Source organism: Dendropsophus ebraccatus, chromosome 7, assembly GCF_027789765.1.
Source record: "Dendropsophus ebraccatus isolate aDenEbr1 chromosome 7, aDenEbr1.pat, whole genome shotgun sequence".
Classification (NCBI taxonomy): Eukaryota; Metazoa; Chordata; class Amphibia; order Anura; family Hylidae; genus Dendropsophus; species Dendropsophus ebraccatus.
The window spans coordinates 122,338,383-122,358,833 of NC_091460.1; the positions used below are offsets into that span (position 1 = coordinate 122,338,383).

Consider the following 20,451-nt stretch of genomic DNA (forward strand, 5'->3'; position numbering starts at 1 on the left):
TGGCTGTGTTTATATGCGAAACATACACATTAGTTTTACTGCTTGACATTTACATTAGAACTTTAGAATCAGAGAAATTGTGCCAGCCTGGCCAAGTTAAACTGGCATAGCTATTTGGTTTTAATGCAGTCGTAAGGGTGAACCTTCTATCCGCTTTTTTAATTACTGTTTATAGCAATAAATACACTATAAAATAGCAATTTTAACATTGATCCCATATAAATAATAATAAAATACACAAAAAGCATATAGGTGCACTCACCGATCCCCTGCTGATTGTATGACACCTTTCCCACTTGTCTACGCTGCCCAGATTCAAACTTTTTTCAAATTATCCAAGTTTTACATTATGGCACCTATCCAGGACACTACATCTCCCAGCATGCATTGCACCTCACAACCAACTGCCGGGTACTTACCCCTGTCTTGTAGTATTTTTCCACCACTGGGTCAATCTGCTTCTACTTTGCACAGTAAACACAGTTGGGGAGATTTATCAAACATGGTGTACAGTAGAATTGGCTCAGTTGCCCCTAGCAACCAATCAGATTCCACCTTTCATTTTTCAAAGCATCTGTGAGGAATGAAAGGTGGAATCTGATTGGTTGCTAGGGACAACTGAGCCAGTTCTACTTTACACCAGTTTGATAAATCTCCCCCTGTATCTTTCTTTCTGTTTATTTGTTTATCTACATAGATTGAAAGAGAGTGAGAGAGGGAGAGATGAGACAACAGTGTCTCCTTTCCCCGATACTACTCAGGAGAGGCTGCTGTTTCCTTGCCCTTGGCCAAGTGATGACTGTGTAATGTCAGTGGTGGGTGGAGTTACAGATGAGACGTTACAGCTTTCCTGGCAACAGAAAAGAAAGAGATCATGTGACCTCTGTCTCAGAAGGGAGGGGCAGGACAGGGGAGCTGAGACAGAGTGGACCAGGAAGTGAGGATTTTCAGCAGCTTCATGGTGTCTCACGATGTACTGCAGACAAACAGCCCAATTCATGTAGTAGAAACCTATTACACACAAGCTTAGATTATGACTGGGGGTTAAATCTTTCTTAACTGGTGTTCCCCTTTAATGCATCAATACCTGTAAGATCCAGTGGGATATCCATAGAGAAAGAAGTGGCCACAGCTGCTGTTTGGACATACAGGCCTAACTATATAAACATATAGTGGAAAGAAAAGAAGGCCTACAGGATTTTGAGGGGGGAGCAATTGCTGAGCTGTAACCGCCCAAAGCAAGGAAAGAGGAAAAGACCAGGCGTACAATAGCCCCATAATACAACCTTGCACAGGAAGATAGAAAAGACATTCCAATAGGATTTAGAGAACAGTGATTCATTATAGCAATTTTATGTTTCATGTTTTATATATTGGATTCACCATCACGAACCATCTCCTATGATTCATTGTCCAACTAGTAACCATTATTGTTTATTTTACAGGACGGATGGTTACTGTTTTACCATCATAGAAGAAGATGAATCCGGACTTCCTGTGATCACCTCTGGCTGTTTAGGATTAGAAGGTTCAGACTTTCAATGCAGAGTAAGTTGTGCACAATGGCCACCTCTGTTCTATTGAGAATGCTCCTCCTAAGACATCTTCTATAAGGCATTGTCTTGCCACAAGTAAACAGATACCTTGCAATCAAATTGACCATAGTCTATAGTGTTTACTTATCTTTCCGTAGATATGGTTTCTTTCGGACCTTAAATTAAAGGGCTCATTTCCATATGGTCTCTGTAGCATAAGCGATCAGATGACAAAGAGACGTTCTGTTGCACAGCTGCACATTGGTGACGGAGAGGCTTTTACACAATGGAGTCAGCTCCGGGAGCTTTGATTAAAGCTCAGCTTGTAATGGGAAAAGCAACAAGTTTCTGCCTATTAGTATAATAAAAACAGTTCATCATGGCCGGACATAATAAGGACATCTGTGTACTTGGCATCCATCGGAATGTGTTCATATAAGGCCACCGATTCATAATTGATAATAAGAATCAGATGCACTTTTGACTTGATTGTATTTCGGCACAATTATTAATTCACTGGGTGATAGATTATACTAAAAGTATTCCTTTTGTGTCGTTTCCCACACCCTTGCTTGTATCATCCTTTTCTTTCCCAGATGGCTTTTATTAGGGCATAATAGGTCTATGTGTGGTCTGCCTGCAGGAGGAATGCCTGCAGCTTATAACCACTCGTAAAACAAGTTTTTATACAATTGTTAGATTTCGATTTAAGAAAAATGGATAATATGTAGATGCCTTACTATTTAATAAGTATTCATTAGAAAATTCTGGGTTTATTAACTGTTTTTGTTATAACCCTTTAAAATTTTTGTATATTTTATGTCAGAGCTTGATAAACTGTATATTGTTATATATTATATTATATTATAGGCCCCTTAAAGGCAAGTTTGGTACTTAGAGTTTTTCATATTGAGCTTTTATTTACACACCGTAAAATAAAGGTAAAATACGGCCGTATTTTCAATGTATTAAAAGGAAACTATTAGCAGGTTAGGTTCATCTAACGATCATAACTAACAATTATCCTTCTGTGTAATATGGTGAGCGTTTTTAGGTTAATGATACACGATCTTGTTTGCAATCGGCAATTGTTAAAAACCTATTCGTCTAATAGGACCCTAACACATTTTATGTTAAATTATATGTGATTCTAGTTTTTCATCTATTCTTTTAGTAACATATAATTTGCTTTAAAGTAGCACAATATTACTACCAAAATAAACTTATTGGCTATTTTTACACATAGAAATTGCCGTCAGTCTTTTGGTCGGTCTTTTTTTCAACCAAAACCATATGTGTGAGTGGCTTAAAAACCATATGTATGAGTGGCTTAAAAAGCTCAAAAACTAGCCAAATCTTTCCATTATAATTTTGCTCAGTCAGTTACATTCCTGATTTTGGTTGAAATAAGACTGTTGGAAATAATATGTGTGGACATAGCCAATAGGGGTTGTCAGTTATAAAATCTGAATTTTTTTTTAGCATATATTATATGTACATGAATGCTAAAGATTTCTTGTAAATTGTTAATGCATTAATATAGAGCTTGTTTCATTTCAGGATACACCTATTCCACATCAGAGGAGGTCCATTGAATGTTGTACAGATGAAGACTTTTGCAACAGAGATCTTCATCCCACTTTGCCCCCGATTAAAAATAAAGGTAACACTGGCATCAGGGTTGAACCCACGATACTGTGAGTGCTTCTGTTTAGATATTTTGTTCTTCTGTTTCTTACTGTAAACTACAGTATGTATGTGTGAACCTTGAAAACTATTGATGTTAAATATTAATAAGAACAACAACATCAACAAAAAGAGACTGTCACTCACATAGAAATATAGAAGATTGTGGGCAGAAAAAGACCAACTGGTTCATCTAGTCTGTTCTTATAATATCTTCTTTATAAAATAAATAAATAAATAAATAAATATATATATATATATATATATATATATATATATACGAACGGTGTCAGAGAAGATCATCCTGGCCGGTACTGCAGTAACAGCCGGATGATCTTCACCGCTGCTGAATTCAGATGCGGGTGCACATTCGAATTCCCCACTGCTCACGATGTCAGTTTTTTGCGGCACCGCTAGGGAGTGTGTATCTGCATACACTCCAGCTGGGTTTCTATAGAGGGCAATAGCCTTAGGTTGTATGACTTCCTTAAACTGTATATCACACTGACAAAAAAAAAACTAAAATATAACTTTTATTTACCTGATTAAAATAAAGGATTCTCGTCAGGTGTAAGTTTAGTTCATGTTTCATAAAATTACCCAGCCGTCACCAACACACTGTGCAAAAAAGTGTTTTTGTTTTTTCTTTTTTAATCAAAGTTTATAGTTCATCATTGCACTGTAGATAATTGCACTTCTTCTTATTGCACCAATTCACACAAACAAATTGTACTTTTTCCACAGTCATGTGACATGCTACTAAGTAGTCCCGATATTACTCCTATTTATTTTTTAATGAGCAATCAGACTATGCGTTTTAAGGAAAAACTGAAGTTTACTTCCCTTTTTTTCCGCTTTATATCCTTGGAAGTCCTTCAGACCTTTTTTATTGATCCCAACGCGTTTCTTGTACCACTCATCCTCCGGGGCCATAGGGTAAAGCTTACAACTTTTCTGGGACACAGTGTTAATAAAGATCCATATGCATCGCTTGGTATCATAGGACCATTAGTCTTTCTGATATGTTTTATGCCTCACACCCTCCACCATTTTTGACATTTTTCTATTTTATCAACATCTTTATCAATATCTTTCAATATCTGTGTGTGAGACATAGTAACACTTTATACTTACCTATCTGAGCTGCTGCTCTGAGCTGCTGTTGTCAGTGTTTTAACCACATCTACTAATGTGTCGCTGTCAGAGGAAACGACTGCTTAGTAGACACTCTGTACGGTCTATGCCGATCGATTATTTCCAGTGGAAGTGGCACGTCGGCAGATATTATTTAGATGCTGACAGCAGGTAGAGCCGGCAGCCTGGCATCTCCGGCAGAGGGGGATAGGTTACAAATATATAGCACTGCTATGTCCCCTGCAACCCTGGCAGCATTTCTGATGATAATTTTATCCCAGACAACCCCTTTAAGGCTGTCAGAAATCACCACCCATAAATCCTTCTCTTCTGAAGTCTTTGCTAACACAGAACTGCTGATATGAAACTCGGATATTAAAGTCCTTCTCTGAGTTCATTATTTCACATTTGGAAACATTAAACTCCCTTTGTATTCACCAGTTTTCAACAAGAGCTAAATCATATACATATTACTGATACCTCCAGGAATATCAACCCTATTGCACACTTTTGTGTCATCAGCAACAAACAAACCTTACCTACTAAACCGGTATATACACCATTAACCCCTTAAGGTCAAAGCCAATTTTCGTTTTTGCGCTTTTGCTTTTTCCATTTTATGTTTAAAAGTCCATAGCGCTTGCATTTTTTCACCTAGAGACGTATATGAGCGCTCATTTTTTGTGAAACCAATTGTTCTTTGCAATGACAGGCATTATTTTCCACAAAATATGCTGCGAAGCCGGAAAAAAATCATTTGCGCTGTCAAATTGAAAAAAAAAAAAGGAATTTGTTTTGATTTCGGGGAGTTTTGCATTTACGCCGTTCGCCCTATGGTAAAACAGACTTGTTATGCATGTTCCTCAAGTCGTTACAATTACAACTATATATAACATGTATAACTATTATTTTATCTGATGGCTTTTAAAAAATTCAAACCATTGTTAACAAATATATGTTCCCTAAAATCGCTCCATTCCCAGGCTTATAGCGCTTTTATCCTTTGGTATATAGGGCTGTGTGAGGTGTCATTTTTTGCGCCATGATGCGTTCTTTCTATCAGTACCTTGATTGTGCATATCCGACTTTTTGATCGCTTTTTATTAAATTTTTTCTGGATTTGATGCGACCAAAAATACGCAATTTTGCGCTTTGGAATTTTCTGGGCGCTGACGCCGTTTACCGTGCAAGTTCAGGAATGTGATTAATTAATAGTTCGGGCAATCACGTGCGTAATGATACCAAATATGTTGATTTATTTGTTTATTTATTATTTTATATTTATAAAATGGGAAAAGGGGGGTGATTTGGACTTTTGTTAGGGGAGGGGATTTTTTTATTAATAAAAACACTTTTTTACTTTTTTTTACATGAACTAGAAGTCCCCCTGGGGGACTTGTATATACACAGCACTGATCTCTCATAGAGATCAATGATGTGTATATACACAGCAAAGATCGATTAGATCGGTCACAGCAGGCCACAGCAATCTATTGCTGAGTCGGGATCAGCGTCATTGCGACGCTGAGGCCCGGGCCGGCCAGAAGAACGGATCTCCCCCCCACGATCGCATCGTGGGGGGGAGATCCGTCCCACTAGACACCAGGGACATGAAGTTTAAAGCCCTTCATTGCAGCTGTCAGGCTTGACAGCTGCATCGAAGTGCTTAATTAGCCGGCACGGCAACAGGACCCACGCCGGCTAATAGAGGAACACCCCCCGCGGCACCATGACGTACCAGATACGTCATGGGTCACTAAGGGGTTAATGACAACGCTCTGATATCTATCCTTCACCAACCCCAAACCCATTGAACTATCCATGGGTTAAGTCCTATTTTCACTAACTTCTCTATCAGCTCTTTATGGGGAACTACAGTATATCGAAGGCTTTGCTGAAGTCCAGATAGGTGATATCCACAACACCACCTTCATCCAGCACTTTTGTGACATAATAATAGACATCAATGAGATTAGTCTGACAAGATCTGCCCTCATGTCATTTTTCGTTTGTTTTTTTAGAAGAGTTTCCATCATTTTTACTACTACAGATGTTAAGCTCACTGGCCTGTAGTTACTGGGCTCTTCTCTACTCCCTTCTTGTGGATGGGTATAACATTGGCCATTATCCAATCATCAGGAACATTTCCTGTTAAGAGGGACTGGTTATACGTATCCATCAGGGGGGCAGCAATCACAATAGCATATTGAAAACATTAAGCAGAAGTAGTGATTCAGATGGTCAGTGAGTCCATTTTTATCATTTGAGGTATTCTCCCCATTACTTATTTTTGTAATGCTGCAGTTCTTCTTCTTGTCACTAATATATCTGGAGAAAGTTTTATTCCCCTCATTAACAGATTTTCCCTATTTTTTTTCTTTTTTTTTTTTGCTTTGCTTTGCCTCCTTCTATCTAATTTTAGACACCCTTCTGCCAGCTCCACTTCTAGCATCTTTATGCCTCATATAGATTAGGTTCCCATTATGTAAAAATGACGGCCATCTTTCATAACAGCTGCTGTCATTGTGCAAATAACGCCCCTTATTTACAAAGCAACGGCTGTTATTTGCACAATGACGGCCGTTGTTATCAAATACGGCCATCATTTTTACATAGTGTGAACCTAGCCTATATGAGGCATAAAGATGGTTTAGTTGTTTTTGAGTGTTTTTAAATACTGTTCATTTACTGTTTTATCCCATGCTTCTAATTCATATACAGTGATCCCTCAACTTACAATGGCCTCAAGATACAATATTTTCAACATACAATGGTCCTTTCTAGACCATCGTAACTTGAGACCAGACTCAACATACAATGCTATGGACAGTCAGGATCTGCGGCACATGTAAATAACTAGATGATCGATGGCCATTTTACTGGTAAAACCCCAGTATTAGTGACGTACCTGCACTGGTTGGTTGTCTAGTAGTGATTCTGCAGAGTATAGTGTGATACTACATGTCCTGTGCTGCATAGAATTTTGGTCTCAAGATACACTATTTTCATCATACAATGGTCGTCTTGGAACCAATTAATATCGTATGTTGAGGGACCACTGTATTTAGTTACTCCCCCGTTTCCTTGAAATCTGTCTTTCTAAAAATCTGATTATTTGGTTGCCGTATTGATCACAGTTTACACAGGGAGATATGCGGCTGACTTATAGGACCACAAAACCTCAGTTATCAGAGGAGGAACAAACTTTTGTTACTTTTGTCGGTTAATTGCTGGGTCTTTTACTGGGGACAATAACTGGCCCCTTTGGAGGATAATTGCTGTGTGTACAAGACCCAAGCAAACCAACCAGCTTAAAGGGGTTGTTCGCCCAATTTTTTTTTCTTTCAGATCAGCAGGGGCTAGAAAGGGCCAAAGATTTGTAATTTACTTCTATGGAAAAATCTCCAGTCTTCCAGTACTAATCAGCTGCTGTATGTGCTGCAAGAAGTAGTGTATTCTCTCCAGTCTGACACGGTGCTCTCTGCTGCCACCTCTGTCCATGTCAGAAACTGTCCAGAGCAGGAGAGGGTTTTCTATGGGGATTTGGACTGCTCTGGAGAGAGGTGGCAGCAGAGAGTACTGTGTCAGACTGGATACACTACACCACTTCCTGCAGGACATACAGCAGCTGATAAGTATTGGAAGACTTGGGAATTTTCAATAGAAGTAAATTACAAATCTCTGGCACCAGCTGATTTGAAAGAATTTATTTTTTTGTGAACTACCCTTTTAAAGAAGGAAATATCTCTGTAATGTCTATTTTTGTCTATGTATGTACCCCCAGAATTGTAAAGTGCTGCGGAATCTGTTGCAAAATAAAAAAAAAATAATAATAATAATAATAATAACAATAATAATAACCATAATAATAAGTATTATTATTATTATTATTATTATTATTATTATTATTATTAATAATAATAATAATAATAATAATAATAATAATAATAATAATAATAAAAATAGGAAATGATAAGTGATAATACTTATATTAAAATGCCATTAACGTTACTTTAACCAGTTTAATCATTAAGACTTTTAACATGTGATACAAGTATATACTTTTGAAGTAAATATCTATATAGCTACCAGTCTCTACACAAACAACATTAATAAAATACAGATGACAGAAAGTCGCATTGAAGTGAGGCTTTTCCCACAGTGTGGAACTTCTGGAACATCTGAGAAGGTTTTCCCTGGTCAATAGCCTATGACTAGGGGCCGAGCGCTGAGGAAGCCAGGGTTAGGCTGCTGCCTTATTTGTAGGTCAGATCTCATTAACCTTTGCTGCAAGGTTATGGCAAAATGAAGGGTTGTGGAGATCTTAGAAGATGTGAAGAAAAGCAAACAGGGGACAAGTGAGACAAGTAACAAGACTAGCCGCAGAAATGCCTCACTGTAAAACGAAGACATGAAAGTACTGTAAAACAATATATCTATTGAAGGGTGTAGAAGATGAAGTACATCAGTGTTGCCCATAGACTTTTATCTGATGAGCTGTAACCACTGCACGGCAATGTCATAAGCTATAATGCACTATTAATAATGTTAATGTTTCAAAACTCACCAGATACTTCCATTCAAAGTATAGATGTATCTGATATCCATTTAGCAATACTTAAGTGCTTTGAAATAAATTAAATTCTTACACTAAGGCTTTAGATTATATAATTGGCGTACCAAACATTACTGGAAATCTTTACAAAAATTAATTCTTGTAATATATATGGGAGGGGTCCGGGGAGATAAACAGTGATAAAAGTCCCTCATAACTGGCAGCAGCGGTGCCATGATGTCTGGCTCTTAGGTTGGCTAGATGCTAAATGGGCACCAAAATAGTCTGAGGAGTTACTGACGAGCAGATACATTTTATACATGGAAGACTGTATCGGCATATTGGCCTAACTATTGGATTTTGCCATTGGATTTTTTATTGTGTGTCTTCCGAATGCTTCCATTGTGCTTGTTCAGTGCTTCACGTAACAGGAAAATATTATGTTTAATTATGTATATTACTATCTGTAAGCAGAGTAAGATTAGGAGAAGACAATGTCAGGATAGTAGGAATGGAAATGTAATTACACTATAAGATTTATAAGGAAAATCAAGAAACAAATGAGAAATATAAAGTGTTACTTTAATGTTATTGTCATAGAGATACATCAAAGTTTACTTTGTCAGGGTCTGTATGTTCAGACCCCCCATTAAAGGAGAAGTTCAGCAAATTATAAAATCCTGCAGGGGGGAAATTGATAACAAGTAGGAACTTACCTCTCCCCATGCCTGTGGTGAATGGAGCGGCTGACTGCGAGACTCCCCACAGGAAGGCATTTCCCCCTGAATTATGATGGCGTCACGACTCGGGGGAAAAGGTCTGTCCCGGCTGATGGACTGGCCGCTCAGCCAATCAGTGACTGTAGCGGCGTCCTGCCCGAGTCACTGACTGGCTGAGCGGCCAGTCCTTCAGCCGGGTTGTGAGGCATCAGCCCTGGAGATCCTAGAGCCTGGCGAGGGTCCTGCAACCGACCCCGCTGCTGACCGCAGCAACAGGGAGAGGTAAGTTAGTACTTGTAATCAGTTTCCCCCCTGCCCCTACCAGCTGCAGGATTTTATAATCTCCCGGACTTCTCCTTTAATCTCTAGATAGAGTTGGGAGAAGCACACAGCCAAGTACCTCTCTCCCTGATCTCCATGTCCTACTGGAGGAGATTAATTCTATATAAAGGCTGCATGCACACATCCCCTATATTACGGGCTGTAGTTCAGTGCAAGCACCGTCCAGGAATGTTTCCCTGGCCGGCATGATGTATCAATATCATACCGGCAGTGGGGAAAATCTTTGTTTGCCGTGGCACTGTAATGACAGGGCTGTGCAGTCTATGCAGTCCATCTCCTGCAGTGAGATGAGGAGAGCAGAGATGGTTGGGGGTTTGAACACAAAGACCCCGTTTGATTAGAACATTTGACATATCTCTGTAGCGCTACAAACGTGACATTAACGCTTTCAAATGTGCCTGTGAGTATGTCCGCTTCTGGATCAGCAGTAAATTCTTCTCTTCTGGTCAGTTCTGGTCTTTATGGATATAAACACGCAATAAGACCGTAATGCATGTTACCCCCATTGGATCAGAATGATGGTCGTGTGCGTTATGGTCTCATTGCGTGTTTGTATCCATGGAGACCCGAATTCCTAGATGGAGGGAGGGAAATCGCTGCTGATCTGCAGTGCTGACAGGTACACCTTCAAGGGACACCATCAGCAGGTTAGAAGAACCTAACCTGCTGATATGTCCCTATGGGTAAGTTTCTCACTTTCATCCTCAGCGCCATTTCCTTGCTATCAGGTCGGTAGTGATTGCAGACAAGCTAAACAAAAAAGCTTCCACATAAAACAAGGGTAAGTTACAATTTTTCTAGTTTATAGCCTGACATTTACTAGTTACTGGTAAATACTTACCAAATCATTGGAACCTATATATGCAGTCATGGCATAGGGCATTTGCTTAGCAGCACTGTTTCCTTATTTTAGGTAAATAATGGCGCAATGTAATTTAATATAATTTGTCATATATGATTATCATCTGGGGGTTGAATTTGCCTAATTTTAAGACTATTTAAAAATTTTAAGACCAGAATATATATATATATATATATATATATATATATATATATATATATATATATATATACTGATTATTATTATTATTATATGCAGATGCTGATTGCATTTTTCAAAACTATGGACATTTATGATATGTTTCATAGAATTTGATTCGCATTTACTGGCCACTTAATTGTGAGGCTATACATTATTAATCAGTAAAACTGTAAATTGCCCTTGTCTGGTGCAGAAGCTCTTTTGTTTAGGTTGTCTGCAATCTCTATCAACCTGATTCAAACTGACATCCTAAACGGTTACAAACCACACATTTCACAGAGAAGTGGGCGCCATTAAAAGAGGCTAAACTGTTAATAAACCATGAAATGAAGCTTTCAGTCCTCCGTTTCACTCCTTTTCTCAAAAAGAAAGGGGGGGGGCTCCCCAGTGGCTTCTCCGTTTCATCTATCACACTCTTAGAGCCACGGCACAGGTAGAGAGCTGCAGCTGAAGCGAGAAATGACTGAAGAGCCCCCGTGTTGTCCTGATAGACATCTTGTTGGTGTCTCCTTTCAAAGGCCTTCAGATAGGGCTCGCTTCGCTACATGATGGAAATTAAAAGCCAAAAAGCAATGGAAACGGTGCCAGCGATTAAATGTCCCAAGCAAGTCTACAAGCTAAAGAGTTAAAAGCAAAAAAAGGGAGGAAAAAATGCAACACAAAAGAAAGTCTTTAAAAAGCGTAAACTAAGAGGTCCCCGAGGAGACTCTGTCTCATTACTCTCGTAAAGCTGTAACTTAATAGCACCATGGCAGGATGAGTCGATAGAGCTGAAGATCTCCTTTTTCCATGTTCAACTATGGCATAAATGTGGATTGTCTTTTCAAAGAAATAGTTCATCTGCTGATCTCCTTCCAAGACAAGAACCATGTCGCAGTATGCGTAGGGTCTATGCACGGAAAGGTTAATTTTCTGCAGATAAGGGTAAAGGAGAAGGGCTACACCGAGATTAGGGATGAGGATGTAGTGCCTACAGTGGGAATTTGTGTAGTGAGATTGATGCCAAAAGGATAACCCGGCTTTTCAAGCTGAGCATGTACATTTGTGTCCTGGGAATATCTTGTAGATATACTTATCCAGCGTAATGAGCTCAAAATTGTATAGCACTTTATCATTAGGACAGCCGCCCTATGCTGTACTGGGCTTCATTGTGGCAACCTATCCAGCAAGATTTAATGGTTTTTACATTTAAACTTTATCCTTGTAAAGAATATCATAAGTTTAGTTGTTTTATTTTTATAATCAGTAAGTTTTCCCCAGCTTTCATTACACTACTAAGGATGACTTGCCAAGGGTCATGGGAGTTTCAGTGCATTAACAGCAAATTTCTGGCTCATTACGTAAATGAAAAAAAAAAAATAACTTGTATACTGCAGATGGGCTCTGTTTTTTGACAAAAAGTTTGTGATCTGTTAGTAGAAATCACCGAAAGCAGCAAAAGCACCGAACTTTAACATGTGTTAAAGAAAACCTGTGGCCAACCCCCCCAAAATGAGATGTTACTACGATTAAATAGTTTAGGGTACCCTGATTACACAGCTTTTTACAGGTCCTTGATATGCTCCCCTGCTCCTGGGGTATCTGTTAAAGGAGAAGTCCCACGAAACTGAAAAAAGCCAGACAGGTGGGGTGGAGTGGGAAAGCGATAAACAAAGTAAACTTAAGGGTCCTATTCCACGGGCCGAGCAGGGCCCGATCAATGATCTATTCCACGACCCGATGATTGTTGAGCGAGGGCTGCAGGGACATTGTTACCGATCTCCTTGCAGCCCTTGCACCATACATTATCTGGCAGGACTTCTCCGCTCCCTCTTTCTCCCCGGGTCCCGCGGCGCAGCATGAACTCCGGTGCGGCCTGTCTAAGCTGTCAGACCACTCACCCAATCACAGGCCAGCACCGCCGCGGCCAGTGATTGGCTGAGCGGTCTGGCAGCTCAGTCAGGCCGCTCCGGAGCTGCTGATGCTGTGCCGCGGGACCCGGGGAGAAAGACGGAGCAGAGGAGAAGTCCTGCCAGGTAATGTATGCTGCTTCTCAAATCGTCGTTCGCCTGCCGCGCACCGCTATTCCACCGTTGCGATGCGCGGTGGGGGACCGATGATTTTAGGTCTGGCCCTAAATAAACGATCAGCCAATGACACGATCATCGGCTGATGGTTTTCTCTATTTCACCGAGCGATAATCGGCCGAATCGGCCGATTATCGCTCCCGAGGAATAGGCCCCTAAGGCCCTATTACACAAAACGATTATCGGACAATATCGGCCGTTTCGGACAATAATTGTCTTGTGTAATAGAAGGCAACGATCGTCCGTCAAGAACGATGTTGGCTGATTGTTGCATTCATTTGTCTTTTAACAAGTTGAAAGACAAATCACTAATATAGCAATGATCTGCTGCCGTCGCTCCGTGGAATAAGAGCGGCAGCAGACCACTGCTTTCGGCTACCTGGACAATCAACCGTACAGCCCCCCGCAGCTCTCCGCGGCCCCCCCTGTACTTACCTGCTCGCTGCCGATGCGTGTAATAGCAGTGGGGAACGAGGAGCAAGCGGGCACTGACAGCACTTGTTTGCTCCTCTCAGTCGCCCCATGTAATATGGACTTTACCTAACCTCGTGCTCCATAGCGCTGCTGGGTCCCGTTGAGATTAGTCGGTGTCCTGCAGCTCTTCTAGCTGTAATGTCACGCACCCCACTGAGTGATTGTGTAAATCAGTGACTGGCTAAGTGGGCAATGAAAGCAAAGTTCACCCATTTATCAACTGAATTGTCAGACAAACTATAAACCCACATATTAAAGAAACATGAAGGTGCCTCAAGAAACTGTAAAAAGATGTGTAAGAATGCTTTGCCCATTTATTTTAATGGGCACCAGTTGTACTATATAGAAATGTGTTATTGGCTGCATCTTCTTTGAGACTTTCAGATGCTAAGCAGCTGCTTGTTGGGCTGGCTTCATTTAAATAAGGAGTTGTCGGAGTAAGATTTTTTTTCTGTTTTTCTTATTTTACACAAAATTCTGTATTGGCATTTTTAGCATAACTTTTACAGACTGGTTGTATACATACTTTCCTTACAAACATGGCATGGCTCGTGTAGTACTTGGTGTACTAGTTATTCCTCTCCTATTAGGCTAATGATGGTAATATTGATCAGGTATGCTTGTGGTGTTCGTGTATTTGTGGTTTTAATATAGCAAAACTATTAAGTCTAAAAGTTAAAAATGTCTAAAAACATTTCATTTTTAATCCTATTTATGTCTTTCTTCTTTCTCCCCAGACTTTGTTGATGGCAGTATCCATTACATGGCTCTTCTGATCTCAGTTACTGTATGCAGCATCATCCTGGCAGTGATTTTAATATTCTGTTACTTCAGGTAAGAACAAACCACCGTATTTAGATTCACATTACTTCTCCCTAAGGATTACTTCTAAGGAAGGAAGTGATAGGAATCGGTTAGCAAAATTCTAACCCAGTCTAATCTATTGTTCCTACAAGACTGAATGGCTGGTCGTGTGACTGACGCCTACAGTGAATAGATTATAGGCAGATTGTGTTGAGCATGGCAGGACGTACCAGAATTTTTTTTATTTTATAGCCAATGGACACCATATATCCTACGGCTGCCATAAAGGACTGTTAGCTGAGCCAGACTGGAAAAAGATTTTCTAAGAAAAGATTGGACAACTCCTTTAAATCAACTGACCTACTATTGAATTTGGTGGGAGGAGACCAACTCAAACTGTAGAGAGTAAATACATATTCAGATGGTTTCCTCTCAACATTGAACCAATGACTACAGTGATGCAAGAAAAAATCTTTATATCTCAACAAGTGATCATGAAACATTAAAGGGGAACTAACCTGCATCTAACTTGCTGATTAGGGATGGTCCGAACCGAATTCGGTTCGGGTTCGTACGGACCCGAACCCTCGGTAATGATTCCCGCTGTCTGCCCGCTCCGTGCAGCGGGCGGATCCAGCGGGAGGACCGCCTGGAAAACTGGGATACAGCCATTGCCATAGGCTGTTGCAGAAAACACAGAAATGAGTGTAGGAAAACAGGCTGCACCTCAATATATAATGAACAAGAATATAAATAAAGTTTATCTTAAACAACCAAACAATACAGACATTTAAAAACACCTAAAACCATAAATGTCTGTATTGTTTGGTTGTGTAAGATAAACTTTATTTATATTCTTGTTCATTATATATTGAGGTGCAGCCTGTTTTTCTACACTCATTTCTGTGTTTTCTGCATCATGTTTTTCGGAGTTTAGTGGCTAGCACTCAGCTAGATTGCAATGGTAGTGCCCGCAGAGGAGGTTTCTTATAGCCATAGGCTGTATCCCAGTTATCCAGACGTTACTCCCGCTGTATCCGCCCACTCCACGGAGCGGGCAGACAGCGGGAATCTGCTGCCGAGCGTTCGGGTTCATACAAACCCGAATCTCGGCAGGTTCGGACCATCCCTACTGCTGATACAGTATGTTCCTATTGTACATGGGGCACTGAGAATGAAGGAAATTTTCTCACCTTCATCCTCGGCATCGTTTTCATGCTATTAGGAGTTAAATATTTATGCTAATTAGGTAGTTTGGTGCACTGGGGGTGGGAATACCACCCCCAGTGCATTGTTCTACCTGCGGCTGGCCAGGGGTGGGACGAATCAGTGAACTGGAGGCGGTAGCTTACCTTTATTCTCTGCACCCCTTGTGCTATAGGGAGATATCAGCAGGTTATATATTTCTAACCTGCGGATAGCGTCCCTTCAAGCAATAAAAGAATTTTGTGTTGTAAACTATATCTAGCTGTAGCAACATGCAGAAACAGGCACATACTGGGCATGTTTTTCTCTATGCCGTCAGTGAGACATAGTGAACACATAGGTAATTTTGATAGAACATTGGTACCAAAGCTGTTGTAAATACACTTTGAACTGCCTACAAGAAATCTTTACCATGATGTCCTACTATTGTGTGATTTATGGATCTCTTCATCATCTTATAAATAGGTATAAAAGACAAGAGGCCAGACCTCGGTACAGTATTGGCTTGGAACAAGATGAGACGTATATTCCTGTTGGAGAATCACTGAAGGATCTTATTGAGCAGTCTCAGAGCTCTGGAAGTGGATCAGGGCTCCCTCTGCTGGTAAGAAAGTCAACTGGAAATTATTGGTCATTTTTGTGAGATAAATAGAAGTCATATTGTCTAGTTACTATGAGGTAGGAGTATAGAGCCAATTGTCACGTGCTGAAAGTATATATCAATTTAGAAAAAAAGAGAAGCATTTGTTTTCCTGTTAACTATAGTTACTATTGGTTTACTAATGTGTAAAAGGTAGTGGGAAGTGCAGAAGAAAGCTATTTTGCAAATGCTTTGCATTAGCAAAATTGCTTTCTTTTAAAGTTTGGTCCCTTTCTCTCGCTGTCATGTTGACAGCAGTTGCTTAGGATCCCGACCACCACTGTCAGCTATGAGAGCAGTGCCATTGCAGTCACAAAACTGGTGGTAGAGACCTGGTAGGTATATTTTTACGACTTTTATGTCTCCCTCTGACATCTCACATGTCTCCAAGGCTTGGATTGTCCCTGGAGATTTGTAATGTCAGAGGGAGAGACAGCAGTGCCAAGCTCATTCAGCTGGGCACCGCTACGTCCTGTCCTCAGCTCACCTCACATATCTGTCCATATCAGCTATAATAGATCAGTAAAGACCAGGCTATTTCATCATTCTGCAAAAGTTCCATGTTTTTATGTATATGAACTGATCTTCTATAGAGGTGCTCTTGTTCTACATTGCTGAGACCCCCCTGCACGGTCCCAGGAGTAACTGCTATCCCATTGGGTACACATAACAAGTGAACCCCATAGGCAGTATTAGTGTTGGATTATTTAGAATGTTCCTTTCATTGCGAATTATACAGCTGTTCACTTTAATTTGCTCAGATCAATGCCACAGACTATATTATGCTTTAACGGCCGCATACATATTAATGGATGAATTGTTATACCTCTCCATGTAAAATAATCAGGTTTTCTCCTAACTGGAAGCAGATGCGAGCAGTGTCAGTTTTAGTGCATTATTAAATCATATTCCCCATTTAAATTTCTGATAAAGTAAGCCTGTACATGTGGGTGGCAGCACACCAAACCAAGGGCTCTTTAGCAAAATAGCCTTTGTCAATATTGCCTCAAATTTCAGAATATTTAGTTTTACGGTTTTAAGCCGAACAGGGCCACGGTAATATTTCGAGGTACTCTCGGGAGGAAGGAGAAATGTTGCATGCAGTAAAATGAATCTCCAGTGATATTTCCTATTCCCCTCTATTTGTTCTGGACCAGTCATATTAATGCTGGGTGGTCATTTTATTTGGTAAGTAATATGTTATTGGTCTCGGTCTCGTTCATAGGTACAAAGGACTATAGCAAAGCAAATTCAAATGGTGAAGCAGATTGGCAAAGGAAGATATGGAGAAGTGTGGATGGGCAAATGGCGTGGAGAGAAAGTGGCGGTCAAAGTGTTCTTTACCACCGAGGAGGCCAGCTGGTTCAGGGAGACTGAAATCTATCAGACTGTGCTCATGAGGCATGAAAATATTTTGGGTAAGTTATATTCATTTCAGAGGGATTTTCTACAACATGAATGCCAATGAAAACTTTTAGGTGACTTGACTTTTTTCTGCTGAACTTTCCTTTCTGTACATCTGAATAGGGTTGTCTTGGTGGCGAGAATATGGATTTCTGCAAAACTTGTTCAAATAGATAAGACAGTCAAGAATTTCTGTCACATATGAATTTACCCTAAAGATGCTATACGGTGTACTTGCTAAGTATTTAAAGCGAATTTACCATCAGTACATTCACTTTAAAGGGGTAGTGCGGTGCTCAGAAATTATTCACAGAATAACACACATTACAAACTTATACAACTTTGTAATGTATGTTATGTCTGTGAATCGCCCCGTTCCCCGTGTCCCCCCACCCACACCCGTGTACCCGGAAGTGTGGTGCATTATACATTACCTGATCCGTGTCGAGGGCCGTCCGCCATCTTGTGCCAAACGTCATCTTCGGACGGACGGCCGAGTCTCTGCCGCCCGTCCCCCCTCCCACTGGGGGCAGGCCGGCCCGCCTTCAAGGGCTCCAGGCAATAGACAGGCGCTGTGTGCGGGAACTAGGCCGTGGTTCAAAAAACAGGACTGAGGCACCGGCTTCCCCACATCATTGCTGTTCTATTCATGTGCAAAACTTGTACTTGTAAAGGTAGTACATTCGCTTTAAAATTTGTGCAGTAGCAGTAACTTTATTGAATCCTCTGCCAACCTAAGTTATTGCCCTATTCACATTACATATCGAGGCATATGTCAGGCTATATGTCAGCAACATTCCAAACACATAGCCCAGCGTTTGATGTGCTCATTAACTTAAAATGGTCACTGTCATTAAAAGAAAAAAAAAAACATCCTTCCATTGTCCCCCATAAGTCTTGGCCATTCTTGGAAGTTTCTCACTTCCTGTACATTGCTGTCCACTGCCACCTTGTCTCTGGTGATAGAGAGACCAAAATGGAGCACAGCAAGTAGTAGCAAGTCTAGTGATGAGCACAGGGTTGAGGAAGAGAGCCTGGGCTTTCTACCTGTAATCCTTCAGCCTGTCTGTCTCCTCCACAGGCTCTTTTTTTGCATGTTTGTATTTCCCAGGAGCAATGCAACTAGGATTTCACTGTATTGAGCGCTTTAACTTTATTCTTTGGCTGGTCTCCGAGATCAGTGATCTGTTTCCCGTATGGCTCTACTAGGCATTGCTCCCACCTAGCCAGATTCCTGCTCCACACTGATGAGGGGCAACAACCCGAAACAGCTGTATGTGGATGGCTACCTGGCCTTGGTTTTTCCCTTGTCATTGTTAGTTGCCATTGTCATTACATTGACTTATAGGGTCTCTTAACATGGTGGTTTTGGTGGTTTCCCTGCAGAAGCCACCCCTTGGCTGGGCCCTTCCCGAAGGGATATCTAGCTAGTCCTGTGTTTTGAGACTCTTAAATGAGGCTCTACAGGCTCTTTTTTGCATTGGCTTCTCCAGAGGCTCTGTGCTGTGCCTGAAAGGTAAATCAAGGTGTTATAAATACTAGCATCCCCCAGATGTTCACAAGAGCCTTTTTCTGCAGGGCAGTATGGGCTATACTGCCAGGACCCAGGTGACATTGCCAGAGTCATGAGACAGATGGTGCAAGACTAATGGTCCAAATAGCCACAAAGAAACCAGAGGACCTGGGACAGTCAAGAGAGCATTCAACTAGATGACGACGAAAGCAAACTGGCAGATAAAGGGGTGAACCAAAGTACATTCTAGAGTAAGAATGTCAGGAGGGTGTGAATAAACCAAACCAGAGTAAGAAAACCAGAGTAATCCAGAGCAGAATTTCACATCAAACTGATACAGAGCCAAGAAGCAAAATCAAATTGCAAGCAGAGAGTCCTGATTGGCCTCCTTGACTGCAGATCGGCTGACCAGCCCTGCCAATGGCCATGGCTACCCCCTTACGCTTCCTCCCTCCTACTTTCTTCTTGCAAATTCTGTGCCATATACGTCAACTTTCCCCTTTTGACAGGTTGCTGACGTATAGTTTGATGTAATCCACCAAACACACTATGAACAGAGGCTAATGGACATTGTGCAGTCACTTTTGTGTGCAGCTAGGTGAGAAAATGCCTTTTAACTGTATCTGACATCATCACTTTAAGTCTGCAGAAAACAATAGTTTATCACCAGTTCAGAATTGGAACGGTTCCCCCTCTTCCTCGCTCCTTACCCTATAATTTTACACAATGCACTTGTCACAGTGAAGGTTTTAATTGCTTTGAGTAAAGCTGCTATTTCTCACCGGCAATGGGCTGTAAATCACAGATTAATCCTCAAGTTAAGGACCTTAATAGCCCCGTTTAATAGTTTGAGCACACCAGTGGCTCTCAACCTGTGCTTTTTGTCAGACACTTTAGCAGAGAGCCAAGGCTCAGAGCCATATTAGCTGCCTTTATGCACAGTCTTTTATCACCCTCTTAGACAGCTTCTTCATCCTGTGGACGTTATGGGCAAGATGATAGATTAGATATTATATGGGCACATTGGTTAATGGGAGCTATGGCATAAAATATATAAATATTTTGCAGATTATAATTTTTTTCCCTAAAATAAATTTGATGTAATTCCACATCTGGCACCATTATTGTTTATGGGATTCTTAAAAATTTTTTTTACGTACATGCTATTATACTGCGAGAGGCAGCAAGGGGCTAGATGTCAATGTCATATGGCTTTAGTCTCAGCAATTGCTGTACTGTTAAGCAGCTATTTATCCTCCTGCATACTTGGCCGAGTATTCTGAATATAAAAAGAGGAGAAAGCTGCTGCCGGACAACTCTGGCAGTGGTTT

General features: G+C 40.7%; 1 protein-coding gene across 2 annotated transcripts in view; it reads left to right on the forward strand.

The window, feature by feature from the left end:
* BMPR1B (bone morphogenetic protein receptor type 1B) overlaps positions 1-20,451 on the forward strand; it is a 316,599-nt gene that overhangs the window by 278,217 nt on the left and 17,931 nt on the right. For both annotated transcript variants that reach the window (XM_069978340.1, XM_069978342.1), the window contains 5 exons: positions 1,446-1,548; positions 3,096-3,198; positions 14,291-14,387; positions 16,029-16,167; positions 17,429-17,621. In XM_069978340.1, coding sequence (XP_069834441.1) covers positions 1,446-1,548; positions 3,096-3,198; positions 14,291-14,387; positions 16,029-16,167; positions 17,429-17,621 — 635 coding nt within the window. The remainder of the gene's footprint in view (positions 1-1,445; positions 1,549-3,095; positions 3,199-14,290; positions 14,388-16,028; positions 16,168-17,428; positions 17,622-20,451) is intronic.